Source organism: Accipiter gentilis, chromosome 31 (genome assembly GCF_929443795.1).
Source record: "Accipiter gentilis chromosome 31, bAccGen1.1, whole genome shotgun sequence".
In the NCBI taxonomy this organism is placed as follows: Eukaryota; Metazoa; Chordata; class Aves; order Accipitriformes; family Accipitridae; genus Astur; species Astur gentilis.
Window position 1 is genome coordinate 8543312 of NC_064910.1, and position 23828 is coordinate 8567139.

At 42.0% G+C, this 23828-nt stretch overlaps 1 protein-coding gene across 4 annotated transcripts in view; it reads right to left on the bottom strand.

The window, feature by feature from the left end:
* The window catches only part of TMEM131 (transmembrane protein 131), a 99800-nt gene extending 86583 nt beyond the window's left edge, over positions 1-13217 (bottom strand). For 2 of the 4 annotated variants that reach the window (XM_049834118.1, XM_049834119.1), the window contains exon 1: positions 7606-7828. In XM_049834118.1, coding sequence (XP_049690075.1) covers positions 7606-7639 — 34 coding nt within the window. In that variant the 5' untranslated portion in view covers positions 7640-7828. Of the gene's footprint in view, positions 1-7605; positions 7829-13057 lie in introns of those variants that run through there. The other 2 variants (XM_049834116.1, XM_049834117.1) reach the window with 2 other exon arrangements.
* Between the last annotated feature and the right edge of the window lie 10611 nt (positions 13218-23828).

Genomic DNA, 23828 nt, shown 5'->3' on the forward strand with positions numbered 1-23828 from the left:
AAAAAAGCTCACTGAAAGGAACACATACTACACCTAGCAGTTTGCTTTTATTTAGTTATTCTTTTAAAATAATTACTTGAGATTATTTTAGATGGACAGAAAAAAGAATCACACATTATTCAAATACCTTTACTCTCAGATGCTTGTTCGGTACCCAGCCTGTATTTCCACCTTACAGAAATTTGCATTTTCATCCACTTCAGCTAGAGCAATTTTTATTTTAATCTGACTTGTTTTGTAGTAAGAGTTTAAAAAGTTATCTGCCATTGAACAAAATGGTCTATTTCAGATGGCAGCAATAAATATCATAAAACTTAACTTTAAAAAAAAAAAAAAACCACACCAAAACCCCAAATACTACTTTAACATTTGCTAGATGCTTTAAAATAGGTATTAAAAACATTTGGTTTAAGTTGGTGCTTTACTTTTAAATTTTTCAATAATTTCATTTGTTCCTCCAAAGATATTTAATTGCTGGCTCCAAAATGCTTCTCAGAAAATAACATCCTATTCTGTTTTTTCATGAAGGTTTCATAGGGGTGTATGAATGAGAACACTTACTTTGAAATAAATTGGAAAACAAAAAAAAAGAAAAAAAAAGGACAAATAATTCTCTCATCTGGAGAAAGACTTTACCACCCATCATTTTTAAGCCAAAGAGAACAATACTTCTGATACTCATGGAATCTTCTCATAAATCATTTAAAGAGAGGGAAAAAAATTAAAAGGAAGTTAAAGAGAATCCCAACATCTGCAAATAGCATGCTTTTTTTCTGGCTTTGGGCCATACAAATTATGGCTTTTTATTCTTTCTAATGATGGCAATTTTAAATATTTTAAAACTTCAATATGCTAAATTAGCTTATACATCTATAAATTTGTCATTATTGAGCTTGTACAGACATAAAATTAACTGGAACTAACCTCAGAAACAAGATAACCTGTCCTGCAATTAGAGAGGGGGAAAGAAGCAGCCTCTCCAAACTATTCTTAAATCTTCATCACACTTCAGTTCTCATATTTTAGATCATAAACTTCTAATTGTGGCAATAAGTTTTACTACTCACTGCAAATTGATGTGTGCAGATGACATGGACTTACTGGAATTCTAACCTTTTCAGCACATAGAAACATTTAATACATAGTCTACAAGAAATGATAGTCCACTCATAGATTCTGCAGCCTCAGGAGAACAATGCATTAACTGACAATAATTGTAACTATTACCATTAATGTCAGCCTTCCAGACTTGCACTCTTAGGAAATTAGCCACTGAACAGACCCACAAAACCCACTTACTCAAAAAAATGGTTTGTGCCAACACAGTGCAAAGACCTACTGAAAAGGTACACCCAGGCTGATTAATGACCGTAATAAACCTACACAGAGAGCAAGAATTGTTCTCTACACTGTAGAAAAGAGGAAGGAGGATGGGATTTTCAGAGTTTCCAGCCTCCCCCCCGCCCCCGAACAGGAAGATGACAGCAGCAGATGGATACCTCCCAACATCTAAATGTCCTGCTGCAGTGTGAATGCAATCTGGTACAACCTACAGCTTATGCTCTGTATACACTGCTCAGTTTTCAATCCCTACTCCTACCTTGCTACCTGCTAGAGGATGCTTTGTAACACTGGTCTTAACCAATGTTATGACACAGAAACTGTGGGCTAATCTCCCCCTCCCCCCCCCCCCCCTTTTTTTTTGTTTAGTCACTTATCAGGGTGGAACTGCATGAATTCATAGAACAACAAGGGAACTTGGACAGCACATTAATTTAGATTTTGCTGCATAACACTTGCAACTTGTTTAAGACTAAATTACAACTGGAGATGAGAATTATTGGGAAGGAGCACAGTATCACCACCCTCGCTGTGCTCATGTGGCAACTGTTCCACCAGTGTCCACTGGAAACAGCTATTAAGCCTGGAGGACAAGTAAAAGAGCAGCAAGATAATGCTTCATCAGCTACCATAGGAAGTCTATAAATACAATGATCAAAGGTCAAGAAAAGGTAGGAAAAGCCTAACGTTAAAGCCCTAGTGTTAATGATGTAGTAATAATGCTACTTATTGATTGTTCAGCAAAGCAGTCTGCTGACTTGCCATGGGGGAACACAGACCAGCAGGAAAAAGCTGGCCACAACATCTGACAAAGCCAGAAAACAAATGGGTGGAAAAGAATAACTGAAGCAAGTTTTCAAAGAAAATAAAATATAGGGCAAGAAGAGTGAAACAAAATAGGAGAATTCCAGTCTGGGGGGGGGGGGGGGGGAAATCTGAAAACATTAATAAGAAATTAAAGGTGCCAAGTAGGCATATGGAAATGAAATGCTTAAGTATGTTTAACCGCAGAAATTCACCTACCCAAGATACCTTGGAAGCAGTTACCCCTCAGAAGTAAATATTCTTGTCTGGTCAGACTCTTTCAGAAACTGCTACAATGGCCTAGGTTGACAGCCCGTGCAACACAGATCACAATTTCACCCAATGATTCCAAACCCCTAGGTTCAGTTGCAGAATAGGTTTTGAAGAAACACCCAGTTCTACTTTAAAGACTGCAAATATCCAACATCACTAAATGGTCCCTTAACAGTCGATAACAGTCAATTATCTTCACTCAAAATTACTTCTCCTTTCTACTTTGAAATGCTTAGCACCAAGTTTCAACCTAAATATGCACATCTTTGCTAGATTAAGTGGCCCTTCAGTATTAGAATTTCTTTTTCCCAATACAGGTACTTTTAAAGCACAATTAAATCATGCTGAATAAAGAATTTTTTTATTCCATTTCTGAGTTCCTTACTCTTAACGCCTTTTTCCCTAGAGAAATTCAATTTAATCAAAGGAAGAATTCATGGGACTCATCAAGTACTGGAACTCTGATGAAATTTTCCCTGATGAACTGGAAGGTTGTTTCAGTCTTTTCTCCATCAGATAATGATATTCAGTAGTACTAATTGGCAGAAGATTCAGTCTCTGTCAATGAAAATGATCTTTCCTTCAGCATCAGACATAACCAGGTTTCCACCAAAACAAGGCATTTATTCATCTTTTCATTATTTTGGAAGATACAGTTTAGCCAAAGCTGTTTAGGAAGATTGTGACCTAGTAAAGCTATATGAAAGGCAACTGACAAGCTGTATATAAAAGCAGCTATACCATAATATAAAAGTTCCCCACACACCTCCCTTATCTTGTATTTAGGAGCAAAAATTTAGAGGGCAAGAAGTGTCTGTGCTTTCTATCACCAAATTAAGCAGCATTATGCCTGGGGACAAGGGTCTCGCTAGATAATCGTCATTTATGCCCATTGATGGCTCCACAGACTGAAGTTACACACGTGTCCAGAATACCAAAGTAAACATCCTAGAAGAAAACAGTTTCCAGTAAGGACTAAGTAGGAACAGCCAAACTTGGCAACATTCAATATCGAGATCTTTCAGTATTTTCTCAGATATACCAGATTGTTAAGTACTAGTTTAATACATCTTGTATATTAACATGTCAACCACAATCCAATTTATTGTTATATTACCAGCAGCTAGCAAAGGTGGAAACTAATGGCAAGACGGCATACAAATATTCCTGTTGAAAGAAATTTCTCGAGAGAAAGCATGAAAACTAGGGGACAAATAAAGCGTACGTGATTCATGAATACAGAAACAAGGAACAGCCAACGGGGTCTTTTTTTTATTCAGCTATGACATTTCTTTAGTGATGTAGCAACACATGAAACTTCCCGGATCCAATTACAACTCTGCTTCTTTCAAAATAATATCTAAATTACTACTACCATAGCACTGATTTCACCATGGAGTTACATAGAAACAGAGAATTCTCCCCTCTTGCGGATATTCCCATCAGTTGCAACAAAGTTATTGCAACTTGCAACCCAGTTTTTAGCATCAGGAGGGAGATCCAAAACACAGAGACAGAGCAATTCAGAGTGGAATGGACCTTAAGATGTCATCTAGCTCAAGCTTCTGCTGGAACACAGTGAATGCTGAATTTGGACGGTGTTGCTTAGGCTTTTGTTTAGCTGGGCCTTGATAACCTCCACGGTCAGAGATTCCACAACCTCTCTAGGGAATCTGTTTTAATGCCTGACGGCCCTCATGGTGAAATACAGTCTCATAATGTCAAGCCAGAACACTGTAGTGATCCTGACCCGCAGACCACGATACATGGAGGAGTTAGTGATCCATGCAAGAGCTAACCTGAGCAGGCCCATGCCCGTGCTGTGCAGCATGTACAGGCTGGCCTTCAGGCCGGTGCTGTGTGGCACATACCCGCTGGCTGCAGGATGAGCTCAGCCGGCTCACTGTTAACAGAGGAGCCTGCAGGCAGCTCCCACATGGTACTGGCAATTATTGCACCTGGGTGGCCTTGCCTTTATCTAAAAGCGTAACTAGAAGTTCTCATGCAAGTATCCCTTCTGCTTAGCAGTAGAAATTTATTATTAATAGAGTTGTTTTCTTGTAAGGAAATCCAACAATAGCTTGCAGGACCAATAGGGGCTAACCCTTTCTATGGACAGGGTCTGCACAGTATGTTGCACATGGACTGGAGGCCTGTTTGATGCTGCATAACTCAGGGTTCCCAGCATCAAAACAGATGCAAGATTATCTATACTATTCTCTCTTTATAGTGTTAGCTCTAATACATAGCATTTTCAATAATATTTTACAGTGTCCGAGTGCCTTTCTTACTCGGATCATCACAGACCAGCACGTCCCGGCGCAAAACAAACCTACCCTGTTTCACTTTATGACCATTGTCTCTCAGGCTCCTGCCACGCATCTCTGTCAGGAGTCTGACTCCATGTTCTTCATAATGTCTACTTTGATACCGGCAGGCTGCCACGAGGTCCCTCCAAAGCCTCATCTCCATGCAGCTCTGGGTTCCTCAGCCTCTTCACAGGTCATGTGTCCACTGACCATCTCTGCGACCTTCCAGTGGGACAGTACAGAGCAAAACTGGATGCAGTGGTTTAGGTGTGGTCTATTAAGTGCTGAGTAAACAGGAATAATCACTTTGTTCAGACTAGTGGCTGTGCTCCTGTATGCTGCCAGGGTATGTTGCTGACTCACGTATAGCATTTCCAGCCTGTATCACATGCAAGTGGTTATTCTGTCCCATATGAAGGGCTTCCCATTTGTCCTTTTTGGATTTCATGAAGGTCCTGTCAGCAAATTGCTCTGTCCTGTTTAGATCTCTCTGAAATGCAGCCTTGCCCCTGAGCATACTGACAGCTCCTCAGATTTGGTACACTCCAACTCCAGATCAGTGACAAAGATATGAAGCAGGACAGGTCCCAGAATAGAGCCAGGAGGAAGTCCCTATAACCAGCCTCCAAGGTAGAACACAAACCACTGCTGGGAATAAACCAAACCCGAACCCCCTGCAGTTTATCTAGTTGCCTGGATAGTTTTTATCATTATCTACAAATTCTACCTGCAAATATTTGTACAGCATTTTTGTGTAAATCACTGATTCATTAAGAATTTTTCTGCATTGCTAGATGATTTCATATTTATTTACAAGCTTCAGATAACCAGTTTTTAAATTCACTTAACATACTGTATCAAGATCTTAAATGGGAGACCCAAAAATGCCCTACTGGAAGCAGATTTCATGAAAAATAGCCGTTTTCTTTATCTCAATATCAGTATCTTCTATCAGCTTCAATCTGAGCCAGACATTTTCAGGCTGCAGCTTATCTATTGCAAAATTAAAGAAATTTCATAAGCCAGTCACATCAAACTATGCTGAAGCCATCAAATTTCACACTGAGGAAACTACCTTGAGATGTTTCCAACAGAGTATATGCCTGTAAGGAAACAAGATTTCTGTTTTCAAAAGCTAAAATTCCCTCTTTAAAAACCTTCTCTTTGAGAACTCAGCCATTTTCTTCTTCAGTACCACCCTCCTCTACAAGGACCCCATTCTGCTTCAGATCTATGGATCTAGAAAGTCAAGTTGATGAACAATGGGTATATAAGAGGTTTAGTGGAAACAAGTGTTTCCAATTATTTAAATCAGTACCATGCTTGTCTACAACTTTGTCTTCCATTCTATCATCACTCCCTCAAATGGTGATTTAACCTGTTTAACACCACGATCAGCTGTACTTCCTGACTTAAATAACTTAACCCCCAAAACCCCCCCAAAACCAAAAAAAGCCAAAAAACCCACAACAACAACCTATAACCAAGGGTTGTTTGGGATTTTTTTAAGTTTAAGTAACTTTAAAAAGTCTGTGCTCATTCTCTTACACCAAATCTGTACAGTCCAACACAGATCTAGATGTTCAACTGAAAAAAACCCTCAGATAAGCCTCAAGATACCATTGTTAGGACAGATTGCTTTATGAAGAATAGTTAATGGATACACTGATCAAATAACTTTAAAAACCTAAGCATGTTGTATTACAGTCAGCTAAATAGTTCTATGAAATAACATTATGTAACTTTATACAGTACATAGACAGAAGGAGCTGTTAAGTACATAGTTTCATTTCCTGTACACCTCCTTCCATTAAATTTCATTCAGGTATCCTTAAAACCAGTTCAATAACTACAGTAAAACTCCCGTTGTTCTCGGATGGTTCTCTATCGCGATGCGTTCCAGGCAGTAGGAGAACTATTAAAAATGCTTCTGTGACAGTCTTAGTGAGAGGATAGATCTGGTAAGTGTAGCAGGAAAACCTTAAACTAGTGTAAAACTCCTCAATTCTTTTCTCCTTTTCAGAGAGTGGAATTACATTGCAATCCTTCAGCTCTTTGCTATTTCCCCATTACATCCAAAGTTTTTAAAAGGAGAGAGAGCATGAGTGCACCCAATGCTGGTTTAGTCCCTTTAATATTCCAGAGCACAAGTTATCCAAGCCTGCTAATCTGAAAATGTTAAAAACAGATTTTAGAAGTGTTAAATGCAGATGCTGCATCACATCCTTGCTACAGTCAGTAAATCACTAATTATTCCATGTAGACAGTTCAGAAAACAGAAATAACCAACACTCTTGCAGCACGTGTTCAAATTTTATCAGCTGCCTCTAACAAACCCCTATCTGACACAGGATTAATCTTTGCCTGTATTTATGACTAGAAAGATAAATACCTCCCCTTTAACTCTCATGGTCATTGGTTCCTTTGGTTTCCTAAATCAGGCATCTACATTTTCAGTTTACAAGCTTTATGAAATGGAAAAAGTGAAGATGGTGGCAAGAATTACTGCCTCTGTATCTGGACTGTTTGTTAACAGTTCCTCCATATTGGAAAGGTGGGTGACAGTGAGCAAACTAAGTTGGACTATGTTCCTATTTCCAAATTAACAAGGTAGATTACTAATGCCAAACAAGTCAATGACAAAATAAAGGCCATTCCAGCAATGCACTGAGATGCTCCCTATGCAAGAAAAAATTCTGCATCCTCTGTCTTGGTATTAATAATTAAATATGCTGAAATGCCAACACAAATTTTTAGAAAAAAAAAAAAAACAGAAAGGATTTTTTAAAATAACTGTCATTTAAACTCAAATTTGGTGCCTACCACAGGTGAATGGATCGAATCAGTTGCTTCTGTAATAAGCACCCAGTGCGCTCACCTTTTGGAACCACAGGATAACGCAGGCTGGACATGACCCCAGAAGTCTCCAGCCCACCTGCTCAGAGCGGGTCCAGTTCTGAGTACCCCCACTTAATACCATGAAGAGTGCAGATTTACTTCAAATGCTGTCTTTCAGGGAAAAAAGGCACCTTCTCGCAACTCCTGTTACACCCAGGTAAGTTCATGCTGTAGACTGACAAAGTCAGAGGCACCACACTGGATAGCAGTTACTAGCAAGAGAAATAAAACGGATCTTTACTGACTTATTCTTGCAAACCTACAAACACAGGAACAAACCAAACTGGTTCTAGCCTGCACTTCAGTCACACAACTTTTACTGTTGGTTACGCATGAACCACAACATCCACCATTCACTGTCAAACTCCCAGGTGATTTACCACGCTTACAGTTTGAAAGATTCTTTATATTTATAAACTTAGTAAATCACACCACAGAATCATAACATTTATCACTTTATTTCAAAACCTACCCAGTTTTGCTTGCTTAAAGTGACACACTGCAAATGTCCAAGCTTTACTGCAAACAGCTGAAATTTTAACATGCGCAGATGTAGCCAAATGACTCAAGTAACCCATACTGCAACACTGGCAATCACCTGAGGGAGGTGAGGGTACCTCAGTCTGCCTCACACATGCAATATAACTGGACACTGGTGAGGGAGAAAGAGATGCAGAGGTGGGAATAGCAACCATTTCGAGATTACACAGAAGGTCATGCAGAACACAGGGTCTCAACTTCCTGTCCATCGCATTACAGTTTTTCCTTATATTTAATTTAGCCCAAAGGTTCTGCAGACAAGTATGAGACCTTTCAATCCAAGCACATGGTTAATATTTATCATTCACAAAAGCAAAGACATAGTGCAAATCTAATCAGCTCTCCCATACTTAAGTTTCAAAAACATAGTGAGATAGCACAATTTCTATTCACTGTGTTTTCCCCACACTGTTCATGACTTTGATGTGCTACTAGAGTGTTTTCAGTTTGATTGAGGTCATTCTTTCTGGATAACATTTTGATTTAAGTCAGGGTCAAAACATTAGCATTAAATAAATGGTAGCATGCTACATACTAGTTCTGACAGAAGTGTATGACAAACAAGCACTATATGAGAAGAGGGTTTTTTATAATGTTATTTTAAACATATAAGCTTTCTCCCACATCACCTTCCAGCATTAGTCTACTTTCGATACTCATATGAAGTATCCTGGATTGCCATTTTAGATACTGGTAAAAAGCAAAAAGGAAAAGCTACTTGCCTGAGATTAGACAGAATAACAAAAATGGAACTCCAGCATCTCAGTGCACTGTTCTACTGACATCTCCCTTCAACTCTTCCATGATAATTTTACCTATCATTTACACTTAGTAACTATCTTAAGTTTCTAGGATGTTAGCAGAGAATGTGTCAAGCTTTAGAAAAAACAAGAACATTTTGCATTTTCACTGACCTTAGATGTTTAAATAGAACTTTTTTCCCAGATCCAGCACCAAGATGTAACTTCAAAAGCTACAGTTAGGGACTGAACCTAGTCTAAATATCAATCTTGCTCTAATTGCACTGATCTTTTAAGCAGATGGGTAGGTAAGAGAACTATCTACATAGTCTCAGCAGGCTTTTAGTCAGCTGGTCAAATAAAAAGTGATTAAAAAAATTGCTTCTGTATAAAATAAAGATTTATTTTTTTTAAATATATAAATAAATAGAAATCAATATAAAGGAACAAACACAAAACAGTTCTCAGGTAAAAAGCATGCTGATGATAGACATTTGCCTTCAAAATATTTTACTGAACATAGGGTTTATTGCATTACTATGGCTTCTTTCAACCTGAAGCCCAGAAGGCTGTTTTATGTCATTCCCCCACCCCGCAAAAAAACCCAACATCTCAAAAAAAACCCCAAACCCACAAACCAAACAAAACCCAAAACAAAAACCACACATGCTCAAATATAAACTAAAAGCTGTCCTCAATCCATGTGGCAATACAGAACATAATAATTACACTAGGAAAGGATGAGCCTACAAAAAGCCTGAAAATGGTATGTATTTGTAAAAGAAGCTCTTGTTGGTTTTGCCTCTCCTAAATGGCAACAGGCTCTTTGAGACTGAATGCACAATTTTTTTTCCTGCCATGTCATTCTTTGGGTTCACAGGTTTCCTCAGTGAAAAAAACAAGCAAAAAATTGTACAACCTTCTCAGTCTGACTCATTCCTCAGCAATACAGGGGCACTGAGGACCCAGCTAGGCCAAAAAAAAAAAAAGTCACGTATCAGTGTTTAGTCTGAAATTGATGTTTTCAGTTTTTTTGGCTAGTCCACATGCAGTTTTCTCTGCTCTCATATTTGTCCAGATACCAGATACTGTCCACAAGTTCTGTTTCTCTAGCACAGAACGGTATCACTGTTTCCCATGAGTTTGATTTACAGCTTATATACACAAAGGATTTCAGTTCTGCTTTTAGACAAATGGCAAAGCTGTTTATGTTACATCTTTACCCTCAAACTCTTTAACTAAGATTGGGGACTAGAAGCAGTCACGTCAATCTGGAATAATCCAGCATCAATCTTCTTCCTACTCGTGACAGCTCCATAAAGAACTGCTTGCTGCTCCTTCTCCACAGAAGCATGAAGGCAGCATATTCTTCTGTGCATCACCTCCATCTTTCCCCAGTTTCTCCTCATGCACATGCAAGGTAAGAAGAAAATAGTGTCCTCCACCTTTATTTTTCACTTTGAGATATTCTATCTATTCTTCCCTCACTCCTATCATTCATCTGAGCCCCTGCTTCTATCATTTTTTTCTGCAGCAGCTTCTCTGGAATATATACTGCACTGTGTCTTACTACAGTCACCTTTGACTCAGCAGCGTAGAAACAGTACAGGAGCAAGAAGAATGCACAACCTCAGTTCTACTCCCTCTCCACAGCTTCCTTCCTGCAGCTGTAATGAAACATGTATGTCCACATTTGGGAGATGGAAAGGATATTCCTAGCTATTTCCTCACTTTCAGATTACTTTTTTTTTAAACTGTGTCTTACTATATTTAACCTGACATCCCCTGGTAGAAGCTAAGGCACTGAAGGACAGAGCCTGAAAGACCCTCCCCCCTCCTTTCTTCTGAACTACTGTTTCATTTGAGCCCATACCTTGGTCTACAGGCCCACTGTCCAAGCTGGTCCTTCTCCTATGCTCAGTTACTGCCCATTGCAGACTGACACTTAGATTGTAGTTTAACATCAGTGGGACTGGATCTCAGGAGTCACTTGTGACTTTGTCTTGCTTTAAAACTCCACTGATCTTTTATCCAGATTACAAACAGGCATTGCAAAGGAAGCAAAAGGAAGACTGCAAGACAACAGTATTCAACATGCGATCCACGAATGCAGATAGTCAAGGAATTTTTCTAAGGAGTCCATAGAAGATTAATTTAAAAAACAAAAAACAAAACCAAACAAAACCAACAAAAACCCAAAACACCAAACCAAGACTTATCAGTGAGCTTAAATGAACCACTCATACTACACTCAAGCAGCAGAAAACTTGGGAAGAAAAAATGAGTGTCAGAAATCAGAAAGGACTGAAGAAAAAAAAAAAAAAATCTGTGTTCTGTATGAGAATCAAAAATTTGAAAGTGACAAGAGTGTTGCTGGGATAAGTTTTAATAGACTATATCTATAGAAGAAAATGGTATGAGTACAAACTATTCCATTTTCTTGAAGGACTTCAATCATACCTGTTCAAACTCTATGAATCTAAACCTGCCTTTGTTTACCTAGGAATGACAAGGAAACCCACAGAGAAAAAACAGTATCTCCTTCACAGATGAACATGGCCTCAGCTGTCACAACTTTTAACGCATGATCCAATTCCACCATACCAGTATACAACAACACTGATAAATCTTATAAACTCATATAAGCTATTACCTGTAAAGGAATGCAGTCAAAATCAGAGTTAAAAAAAGGTATTTCCGAAGCATTTCAGCTTTTCTAGTACCTCAACGCATGACAGACTGAACTGATTCTTAGAAATTCTCATCACTCTAGGGATACTATATCTTCTTTACACTGTTTTCTGAATGTTAAATTCTCCAAAGACAAAATGAAGCGAACAAGAGTGGCTGTGACACAAAACTGATTTTATTTTTTTTTAATCACCTTAATATCAACAACATCGTATTTGTACAAGCAGGTTACTAGGAATTACTTAAATGGAACCCTTCGTTAGAAAATGAAGGGTGTATCTACATTTATTCTGATGCATCCTAATAATGCACGTATTTCTTCCCTCAAGTCTGGTCTAGAGACATGACTACAGCCTCCTTGCTAAACTCCTATTCCATACCCTTCTTATTTTTTTTTATTCTTATTCTGTTTCATCCTCTCAGACCTCATCTGGCCTGATACATTTCAATCTTCATATCATACATACTCCTCCAGTGCAGCAAGTTGCTTGAAAACTAAATTCTCATGTCAGCTTAAGTAAATCTGTTTCACATACTTCTGTAATACGTTACAATTATCTGCTGCTTTTTAACACTGCCACGCTTTAAAGTAGACCTTGAGTCTGCACCGTGGAAATGCTTGAAAGCCGTTCTCAGCAATGCTACAGAATATGCTTAGGTGTTTCGCTCGGGGCATTTTTTTCCCTTGTTAAACCACAATGAAAAGACAGTGTGCCAAAAATCAAAGACACTACGAGTTTAAAAGTCCCCGTCTGACTTTCCCTAAAGTTTAGAGAAAACGCCATCGACCTCGCAAAGGCGTCAGACACCTGTCAGAACTTCGGGGAGGCAAAGGGGGTCTCGCTGTCACTTCCAGCGTGCATTTTCGCCCTTTCTCAGGCAGGTTTGCCCTTCTGTTTGGCTTGGCTCGGTCTCCAGCTGGAAGCCTGCCGCAGGGAAACCAGCTCGACACGAGAAAGCATTTTCTTTCTTTTCTTTTTTTTTTCTTTTTCTTTCCCCTCTCTCCTTTTCAAAGGGCAGCTCCAGCTCCATCCCCGCCGCTGTCAGGGAGGACAAACCCCACCAAGTTCGCCCCAACGTCACCGACCACCCCCCCCCCCCCCCGCCGCCACCTCACACACATACGCACACAGCCCCCCCGGCAGCCGGGGCGCGGGGTGGGGGAGTGGGGGGGCGCGGACACACGCGGGCACACACACACACACACGCATGGCGGACAGCGGGACCCCGCGGACCCCCGAGGGGGAAGGGGCGGCCAGGCCGGGAGCCTCCCCAGCCGCCCCCCCCCCCCCCCCCCCGGCACGCGCCCGCACCGCCCCCTCTCCCCCCCCCCAGGCCGCAACCACCGCCGGGGAGCGCGCGGGCCGCGGCCGCCAACGGCCCCGCAACCGCTGCCGGAGGAGGAGAAGGAGGATGGGGGGCCGGGGAGGGACAAGAAAGGAAGGGAAATCTGGGTCTCACCTTCCTTCTCGGCCCGGGCCGTGTGGAGGAGCACCGCCAGGGCGAAGCGCAGCGCCGCGCCCCGCCAGGCAGCCGCCCAGCTGCCGGCGTGAGGGAAGGGGGAGCCGGGACAGCCGGGCGCCGCCGCCGCCCCCGCCGCCGCCTCCCGCCGCGCCGTCATCGCACTGCCGCAGCCGGTGCGGGTCCGCCGTGTCTCCGGCCGGGCCGCGGCGCGCGCGCGGAGGAGCTCGGGGAGGGGAGGGGCGGGGAGGGGGGGGAAGGGAGGGGCGGGCACCCCGCAGCGCGCTGCGTCTCCTGACGCGTGTGTCACGGGCGAGCGAGGGAGGGAGGGGGAGGAGGAGAAGGAGGAGGTGGCGGGGGGGGGGGGGGTAGGGGGGAGGAGGGGTTGGCCAGCGCCGCGCGCGCCCGCGAGGACATTCCACGGGAGCGCGCGCACACATACACGGAGGCGCGTACCTGCGCCCAGGGGGCGGGGCTACCAGGCAAGGGCGGAAGCAGGTGCCATTATAAGTGCGGGCAAGCCGCCCCCTTTCTCCTGTCTGGGGCAGAGAGTCTGGGAAGGGGGTCGTGTTCGGTTTGTTTTATGTTTTGGTGTTTGTTTTTTAAAAATACGGCTTTGGGTCTTCTGCAGGTGCTGACTGTTCGCGGTGGGGTCCTCCCGCCTCTTTAGTACTCTCCCTGCCTCTTGAAGGGCTGAGGTGTCGCCGTTATTGTTTCCCTACGGAGAGCATCGGCGCTTCTCCTGCCCACATTCAAGATGGTGGCGGGAGGGTGGCGGCGCGCGGGGGCTGGCCTGACGCGCCGGTGGGCGGCCCTTCCCTCCGGCGGGCGGGGTGGCCTGCGCGCGACGCCCTGCGGCCTCGCTGGCGGGGCGGAGTGGCGGCGGCGGCCCCGTCCCCTCCCCGTCCCCCTTCCCGGGGGCAGTCGCCCCTCGGCGGGGACGTTTCTCTCCGGTGTTTGTGTCCTTTTCCCGGGCTTTAGCTTCCCGGCCCACGGCCGCGCTGCTGGAGGCCCGGGATGTCGTGGGGCAGGGATGTCGGTAGGCCTCCCAGTGAAGGAAGCCGGCCGACGCCGCCCCCACGCCCTCGCCGCTGCCGGGCCGGGCCTTTCCGCACACACCCTCGCCAGCAATAAAATGAGATATTGCACGCCTGAGGGGTGGTGCGAGGTCCTGTGCTACAGCAGGAGCATGATACCACGCGTCTGCAGTTGGCACGGAAAGACGTAGACCTGTTCCCGTCCGTTTCGGCGTCACGGTTGGCCACGGGGCCTTGGTGAAACACATGAAGCAAATTTGCAATGGGGGAGCAGGTATCTTGTTGCAAGTAGGAGGTTGGTATCTGTCAAGCGGATGCGATGTTGCCCCAGCAAATGGGTGCATTTTGGCAATGCTGAAAGGAGCTGTGGAACCAGGCGTGCGGTGTGGTGAGGTTGCCAGTAAGAGATACGAACCGTGGCCATCGCTTGCTCAGGATATTGGCTGTCCAAGATCAGGACTGATACTGCCAAAGTCATCTTGGATAAAGCAGCAGAGGGAAAAGTCTGTAGTACAAGCACTTCCTGCTCAGTGATGGAACTGGCTTAGCTTTTTAGAGTAAAAAGCTGTATGCACCCATGCTCTCTGTTCCTTAATCATCCATTTTGCTACATGATCAACATGTTACGTTGGGTTTGACATGCTTGAATGCATGGTTGAACTTCAACTGTCACAACAGTATAAGAGATTTGGATAGCGTAATAGATCCAGAGTCTCTAAAGGGCCGACTAATACACAGCCTAAAAATAGTAACATTTATTATGGCTCTTACACAACCCTAACATACACTGTGCTTTATTGTCAGAACACCCCAAAGATGCCTTGAAATTCTGGATACTGTTGTTTACTTGAACTATGGCCACAGCACCAACTAGGTTTATTTTCAAGGGAGGAAATGGAAAGTTGGAAACATTGGGTCAAAGCCTTCCCCAGCAACAGTAATAATTTCCAGAAGATGTGCGAGGAGTCAAGTTAGAGGCTTCTGTATAATTACTAATCTTTCACACTTGCATAATCTTTTGACCGCTGCATTGAAAAAGAACATACATGAATCAGTGACTTAGGAGCATGAGTCTCTGTTCACAGTTCTCAGAACCACACAAACCACAGTAAATATAAAGGCCAGTCATGGCTGTGAGCAGAAGCCCACATGTTGACTTCTGTGGGGATAGGTATGTACATCAAAGAGCATAATAAAATCTAAGTAAAGAACTCAGAAAGACAAACAGCAGTTAGTGCTGCTTCTTTATTACAGTGGACTCTGTTTGGTCTTGATTTTACCTTCTTAACAAGGCTTTGCTGCACACGCATTACTTTTCTGGAAAAAGAAGTCGGCTATTTTCTATTTGTTGTATTTCAAATCCAGTGTTACACAACTGAGCAGCCAGACTTTATTGCTCTAATTCATGCTGTAGAGCATCCTACCCACTAAAATGAATGGGAACTCTAATGAAACTAAGATGTAAGGATGGCAAAATCTGCCTGGGAGTAAAAATGGAAATGCCAACTGTGCTATTAAAAAAAAAGGCAATGATATAAATGAGAGAACAACTATGAGTCCTACCATCATGGTATGTATGACTCTTAAAGCTTACAGCATTAAAATATAGGCGATTTTTAATTGTTCTATACACAGAATGTCTTTTTTAAATAGATATTAGATGTGTAGAAAACAGATAGCTCGCAGTACATATTCTCCCTTTCATCTTTGTCCAGAACGCCCACTGTTTTCTGTGCAGGAAAAACAATACACTATGGTTCAATGTCTGTAAATGATAAAGCAAGAAGCGTTCTGTTAATTTATTTCTGAATTAATCTGGTTTGTATTATTTCATACATGTTTGAGGCTCTTCAAGATGCTTGGTTTATGCATGTGGTGCATATAAATATTAACATTTGGATATGGCAGTATTGCTTGAGCCTATTGAGCAGTTTTTTAAAAAACAATTCCTATATTAAAAACGCCACTTCTTATAATAAACTACGAAAATGTACTTGTGATGATAAATGGAAGTTGCATGAATACTTAGGCACTTAAGTTCAACAGCTGACTGACTCATCAGATGGAGAAATGCCTTGTTCTACTGGAGAAGACATCAGAAAGACTTTGAAATGGGGAGCCATACTCTGAATTTTGCAGCCATTGTCTGCTTTGTTAGCATGATTCCTAAAACAGAGTAAATTTAACACCAGAAGAGGTATGGTCGGTCTACCTTCAGTCTTACCTACCATCGGTGGAAAGGTGTGTACTTAAAGACTGCAACGTTTACTGAGCTATGGTACTTTGAAGTATTCCTCCTAAGCACATCCAAGTGTCAGCATCCAACTGTCATGGAAGTTACATTCATGGGTAGTTTATACTCCTTTTCTGGACAAGAAACCAGAACTGCTGAGATACAGATGTGTAGTTTCTGTCCTGCCACCTTTGCTATGGAGGCAGAAACTTCTGGGAGAGTGGCAGAACAGTTACAAGCTGTAACCTCTTCAACTGCTGGTACTCATTAGATGTTATCTGCCTGACAGATTCCAAAAGCAATAATCAAATGTTTGAATCACCTTGTCTCACCTGCAGGGGGTTACCTCTTCCGCAGGACATGGATCAAATCCAGGTGATGTTGCACTTGAATAAATGAGAAATGTTTGTGGGGTCTCTTTCTCAGGTTCTGCTGGGAGGACAGGAACTCACAGTGGGAAATACAGTCTCTTAAATTGGCATTGAGATTTCTGTTGTGAATATGCCCCAGTTTACTTTCTCTTCACTTTTGCCTTTACCAAATGTTGTACGTTGTGAATTGGTAGAAAATAAACCAAGCAAAGAAAGAAATGGGGAGAGAAGAGGCTGTTGGATCATCCAATCAACTTTTCTGCTAGTACAGACTTACTTCTGCTAGCTTGTTTATTAGTATTTATCAAATTATTTTTAAAATAACTAAAAGAATTCCCACCACTTCCTCTGAAAAATTTGCACAAGCACTGCTCTTCACTGCCAACAAGATTTTCTGATATTCAGCCTTTCCCCACCCTCTTTTCATTTACTCCTACTTTTTCCCATATGTATAAGCCCAAGTATTTCCTCCCCATCCTTAAGGTTTGCATTACTTAAGCATTTGCTGGCTGGATACATGCCTCCATCTACCTCTGCTTTAACAAAACTAGATGTATTAAGCTCTTTTAAACTTTCTCTATAAAACCACTCTCCCAGATAATTCTTGCTGCTGTTCCTTTAATTGTCTCATTTGCCTTGACATTATGATGGATTGCACAGAAATGATGCACATACCAGCACTGAGTCTGCTAGGGAAAAGTTGTCCTTTCAGAAATGTTTCAATAAGCTTGAGCTGCCAAAATGAGTTTGCGTCACCTCAGCACTTTGCATCACTCGGCTACATTTTTGAGCACCCTAAAACTGGGTTTACCACCCTGTGAATCTGTGGTGTGTCTTTTACTTGCTGATACTTTGCAGCTCTGGTACTCGGCTGGACCTGTGTGCTGAAGGCAACTCTGCAGCAAAGACAAGTGGCTCAGGGCTCTCCCCCAACACTTCATTGTCCGTGCCAGCTTCAAGTCATTGGAGAGCTTGGTTTCCAACATTTTATTTATGGCATTGTGAAACTTGTGCATGAAGAAAACAGACTAGATATGATATATTGGGGGTTTAATATTCAAGATTGTCTACAAACTTATTTTCAGTGAAGCCTTGTTATGTTTTGCTTAATTACTTTATTTTCTAGATAAACAGTGGTAAATTTGCTTTTTTATTACTTGTTTTACTTCTGTTTTCTGTTCACTTAATCCACGTATGATCATGCACCTAAATTAAAATCCAAGACATGTCATATAATTTTTGTTAACCCATTGAGAAAAAATATCCTTCATTTCTTTAAGAATTTTACATTTTATGAACTAAATTTAATGATCCAGAAGTTGCTTTCTCAGAGAAAGGAATGATCGCCTTCTGATCGGGCTTGTCATTTATGATACACACTTGCCCAATGAGAGCCTGCTTTCAGCTTTGCCATGGTAAAAACCATGACACTCTGCATGATTTTGGTTTACTGGTTTCCTCTAATAAAAGAAATGGTGGAGTATTTTGCTGGCATTAGTGCTAGCTGTAGTATCACTACTGTAAACTATGATGTGAATTGTTGCTGTGGGTACATACCTGGAAAGTTGCATGCGGTAAGCATTAGCCTCATTCATTCGACCATCACTTCATTTGACCATCACTTCATGTTTACCTACTGCTACATCAGTGCCATGCAATTGCCATTTCATAGCCCCTCTCTCCTACTGTGATCCTCGCACCAGAGTGGTCTGGTCTGATCTGGGATGACCTAATTAGTTGCATCTGGCATATCGGTTTGACATATAAAAGGTGAAGGCACCCAGAGGAAGCTAGCTAGACATGAGCGTTGTGTGGCTGTAGTATAGTGAAATGAGCTCTCCATGCTGAGCAACAGACCACTGTTACTTGACATAATGCATTATCAGTGTCCTCATGCCCTATCCCATGCGGTGCTATGCACTGGGACATAAAGAACTTGGGAGATAACAGCACAAAGGGCTCAATCCCACTGCAAAGTCCAACATAGCAGAAGACATCAACACCAGGTTAGATCTGTGCATAAGAATACTGTCAGTGAAGGGAACTACTCCTGATCGACCATGTGTTTGTTAGATGCCTTGCTAGTATGCTGCAGACTTCCCAGATTCATTCCCCAAGGGTGCAGCAATACAGCCCCCTTTTGCTGCCAGCACAGTAGTACTGCCTCCTCAATATTTGGCAATTTGGCACAATTTCTGGTGTAGTTGACAGGTACTTTTGTGTGACAGCAAGGTGTGTGATATTTATTCCCCCTGTACTCCACAGTGATTCAGCAATGCTGGAACTTTGTAACCCAGGACTCTTCTCAATGATAGTCTGGTAGAAAACCAAGACTGCCAATGTGGTATTGTAGTGTGGTACACACAGAATCATGCTAGGTAGCTGCTAATTGTGTTGTAAATTCTGTATGTTCATTTTTCTGCTGGAAGAGGAGGCATCTAGTGCAAAACCACCCTTGACTGCAGAAACAATCCACTGATGCATTAGAAAGACAGAGAAGAGAGGAAGAAATACAAAATGAATGGGCCTGAGCAGAGTGCTGACCAGCCAAATACCCTGTTCAGCCCAAAGATACACAGACTACATTCTTAAGTTCCTAAAGCTTTTCTGAGTGTTGAAACTTCATTTTAAATCTGTTCTTTCAGTTAAATGGGGTTCTACCAAAATGCTGATATACTCAGCTACGTGTATCTTTTCTGATGAGTACATCCAACAACATTGCAATGATGTGCCAGTGCCAAAGGGTATCCATGCCTGGGTGAAAAGATGTTAGCTAATACTGAGACAAGTGAAGTGTGAGTGATTTTCATGGCAATTTGAAAATGATCAGCACACTTGATTATTTATCCAGTTGTCTTCATGCAGATCCAGAAGCCCAGCCACAGACACCTCCATCTGAAATTCCTGGCCAGAGTTTATTCAGTCCCAGATTACCTGCCAATGCACATGGAACCCAGATATCACTATGTCATAAGAGGGCATTTATATGAGGTGCTGTTGATTTCAATTCACAAGCTGAACAGAGCAATAGATGAAGTATGCAAAAAGGGCACACATCAGGTGCTGTGGATTCCAGTTGCTGCCTGGGCCCCTGAGCCTCAAAGAAGGAGACCGAAGTCAGAGACATCTGTGCATGGAGATCAACTTGCAGGATGAGGCAGGATGAAATTCTGATGGTAGAATTTGATTAAATGCCTTAAAGTTTGCAAGCAGCTCCATCTGCTTCTTCCTGCTTTATGTGCTTGTGATGTGTCTTCTCCATCTTTTTAGAATCTCTCTTCTGCAAGAGCGTGAATAGTTTGGTAATTAGCTTCTCTTTGCCCTTCGGACAGTGCTAGATATTTTCTCCATCTTAACCGAGTCATGTGCTACATGATATGAAGAATGAATAGGTGGATGTCTGGATTTTCCTGTCCTTTCAGGTAGTACTGGCATTCTGGGTACAGGCTCTCGGGTGTGCACTTCTTCTTTTTTGGTCTTCTGCTGTCTCTTTCATTTCTCTTTCTGGGTTGGATTGTATAAATGATGGCTCTTCACTGTTGTCCAACTTCCCTTTTGCTGCTGTGGGTAAGCATCTCTTTCAGTTCTGCATGTTAAAATAGAAAAAAAAAAAAAAAAAGAGATGAGACCAAAAGCTAGGGTAGACTCTCATGGTGCAGCTTTGTAGGTTTGAAAAGACATTTCTTGGTATTTTATTGCTGTGGACTGATTGACATCACTTAAAAATGTCTCCAAGTGCTTATTATCTCATCTCACACTGGGAAGGAAAGGCTTCCAACAAGCAATACAGAGATATATATGGGTAAGGGTTAGCCCCAAGGTCTATAGACTGCTAGTATGATCATTCAAGGCTCTATTCCCTCAGCTTCCATGTTTATTTGTGATCTCCCCACCTTCTTTTAAAATGTGCTGTGCTGTCCTTTGTGCTGTAGGCTCTGGGGGAAAGAGTGGGGTCTGCAGACCTGAGGTACAGACCTTGTGAGTGTTGTCTCCTCCCTTTCACCCTTCAGAGGAGATACCAGATCTGTCAGGGCAGAAAAAAAGAGAAGTGGCACCAGCTGAGTGGGAGAGGAGCAACACAGCTCCTGCAAGAGGCTTCAGTAACAGCATGGGGCTGAGCAGTCCCGCAAAAGGGATGTAGCTGGTGCTTCAGGAATTGGCTTCCCAGTGCTGGCTTATCCTAATTGGGCTAGCATGTCTTACTGTCTTGCGAAATTGTACCTAGTGTCTATCAAATCCCAGTCTGCATAAGCTGAGATATGACTGAGTGTGAGACATCCCTGTCTTTTGTTATACACCAGAGTACAAAAAGATTCAAAAGATGAAGCGCTGCCTTGGATGAGGAGCTGCAGTAGGTTGTAGGGCCAAGGAAGTCAGAGCTGAGACTCCTGAATAAGTAGTCGATTTTCTTGAACAAGTTTGTGTTTAATAAGAACCAGCTGCTCTTCTTCTAGGTGCTGCTCTCCATCAGCAAGGCAAGATTTGTCAGCCTTGCCCATCTGAACTGAGGTATAGACATCTGGGCATGCATCAGGACAGACGTGGAATTTCATCTAACAGAAAGAACAGGGTGGAGAATTGAGAACCTAGAGAAGACAGAGCATTTGGGAACTGATATCCTCTCTGGAATATCAAAAGACCTTATACATACCTCAGGGGTTATGTCTACATGGCATGGATGGATTTGGAGAATTGCTTGCCTACTCTTACAGTTTGAGCTACCAGGATGCAGGCCAGCTCTGATACGAAAACTGAAACCGCAGCAGTGTGACACTCTGCTTGCATTTACCATAACTGCTCTCTCTGCAGGACTTATCAACACAGCTCTGAGCTTTTGGTTAATGCAGTTACCTGATCTCCAGACCAGTCTGGCTTACATCCAGCTAGCTCAGACATCAAGTTACTGCATGCACCACTCTGCACAGACACTTTTGTTTAGTTGCAGTAGTCAGGTCTCACAACGGTTTCTGCAGCAGTTGTACACGGATACAGAGTGAATTGTCAGTCATTGCACAGTGGAAGCAAACTGTTCTTGTGACAACACCACTCTTAGTATATAATTTCATGTTTCATAATATATAATCCCTTTGGATTGTTGAAGTAAAATGTAGAAATGACAATACATTGAAACCAAAGAAAAAACAAATTAAAACCAGAGCAGCTCTAAACTGACATATTTAAAACTACTTTGAAATTAAAATAAGCTTTTCAAAGACAAATGGATTTCTTGTGGCTCCAAAACAAACAGTAAGCAACGAAATCCAGACTTACTTGTACAGAAATGATTCAGGTGGTGAATGGGGAAGAGAAGGCTGAGCTGAATAAAGTACATTTGCAAGTTCTTGAAAAACCCACATAGGAGGGACTCCTGCAGAAAATCTGTATACTGACATGACTCAACTTGATCCAGATAAGGTTTTCATAGGAGGATAAAAGACAAAACCTCTGATCTTGGTTGCTGTCATAGAAAGTTGAGTAATAAACAATGGTTCTGTTAATGTCTCAATCACAGCTTATACCCAATTTTCTCTTGCCAACATTCCTCTGCTTCTCATTGTACTTTGACACAGCGTGATTGCGTGAGTGCCTTGAGTGAACTCAACAGCTCTTCCAGGAGGAGGCCTGACTCCTTGTAGGCCACCAAAGCTGGACATGTCAGAAGAAAAGGACTAGATGAAAAGCAGCCAAGGGGACTTCCTGGCTGGGGATTGTGCAGCCAGCCATCAGCCTGCTTTCATGGAAACACTAGTAATAGAAATATCCCTAGAGAACCATTTGGACAAACAACAACAACAGATGGATCTGGGTAGTCTGGCTTCTCCCTTAAGCAACATCTGCTGCTGTTGGAAGTATCCAGAAAGCCACACCACACTTAAAAATGAAACAAACAAATAAATCTGCAAGAAGAAGAACAAACCAAGATAAATTAGCAGCCAAAGCACATACTTGCTGTGACAACCTGCATTTTAACAATAAAGTGGTATGAAAATGTTGCGTAGCAGTAGTCATGCCAGAAAGCAAAGATCATCCAGTATCATAAGCAAGAGTCTGAGCCCATCGAGGGCTGGTCACGTCCAGAACTTGCAGGTATTAAGCTCTCGATCCTGCTCAAAACATGGTTATTTACTATCCCTTCTGGTTCACCTATACATCCCTCCTAAAAGACAGGGAAGGCAAAACACTTAAAAGTATTGGTAAGTGAAGCTTTTTTAGATTCTTGTGTGGTTTGTAAGTCTCGTGATCTGTTTAAAGTCAGAAAACTGAGATACAAAATGGGTACACTGAAAGGCAGGAAGAGGGAACACCAAGGCTTTGAATAGAAAACCTATAAATTTATAAGAAAAGAGATGAGAAACCATATTTTTGAAACTACAGTCCCTAATTAAAAACAAACAAACAAACAAACAAACCCCCAAAAAACAAACAAAAAACCCCCCCAACCCTAGTGCTACAGTGACATTCTGTGAAATTCTCAAACTTGTTACTGCATTTGGTCATTGCTATGTAAGTTGGTACCCTAGAGGCTACCTATATAGACAGCTGTGCAAATTGCTAGAGCACAAGTGAAAACTGAGTTATTTGTAGTTTAACATTTCTTTTCATGCTTTATATCTTTGAAACCAGTGTCATTTTTAGCTCTTCAAAATACAGGGGCACCAGTTTCATTTTTGCAAACCTATGTATTTAAAGGAGGGTGTTTAAACAGTGCTGGCAACTTTGTATTTCTAAACGTTAGTGTTCTGGTTTTCATCTAAATAAAGCAAGCAGGATTTGCAGTTGAAAACTAAGTTTGTAAGCTCAAAAAATATGGTTAGAAAAAATATGTGGAAAAACAAAAATTAAATTTAAATTAAATTAAATTTTTAATTAAATTAAAAATACCTGTGTTAAAATTGGACTGTAACAACTGCTGTGATGTTACTGTTACTGATGCAGTTGCTGTAGAAAGCAGAGAGCAGGAGCAGGTACAGAAGCACAGGAATTAACTTTTAGCTACTCCAGCAGGGCAGAGCCCTGTGAATCATGCTAGGAAGCAATCCACTTATGTAAACATCATACAGGGCTGGCACTAATCCTCTGTGCACCCTAGGAGGACTGCTGATGTGGCATTCCCCAAGCACACATTTGCT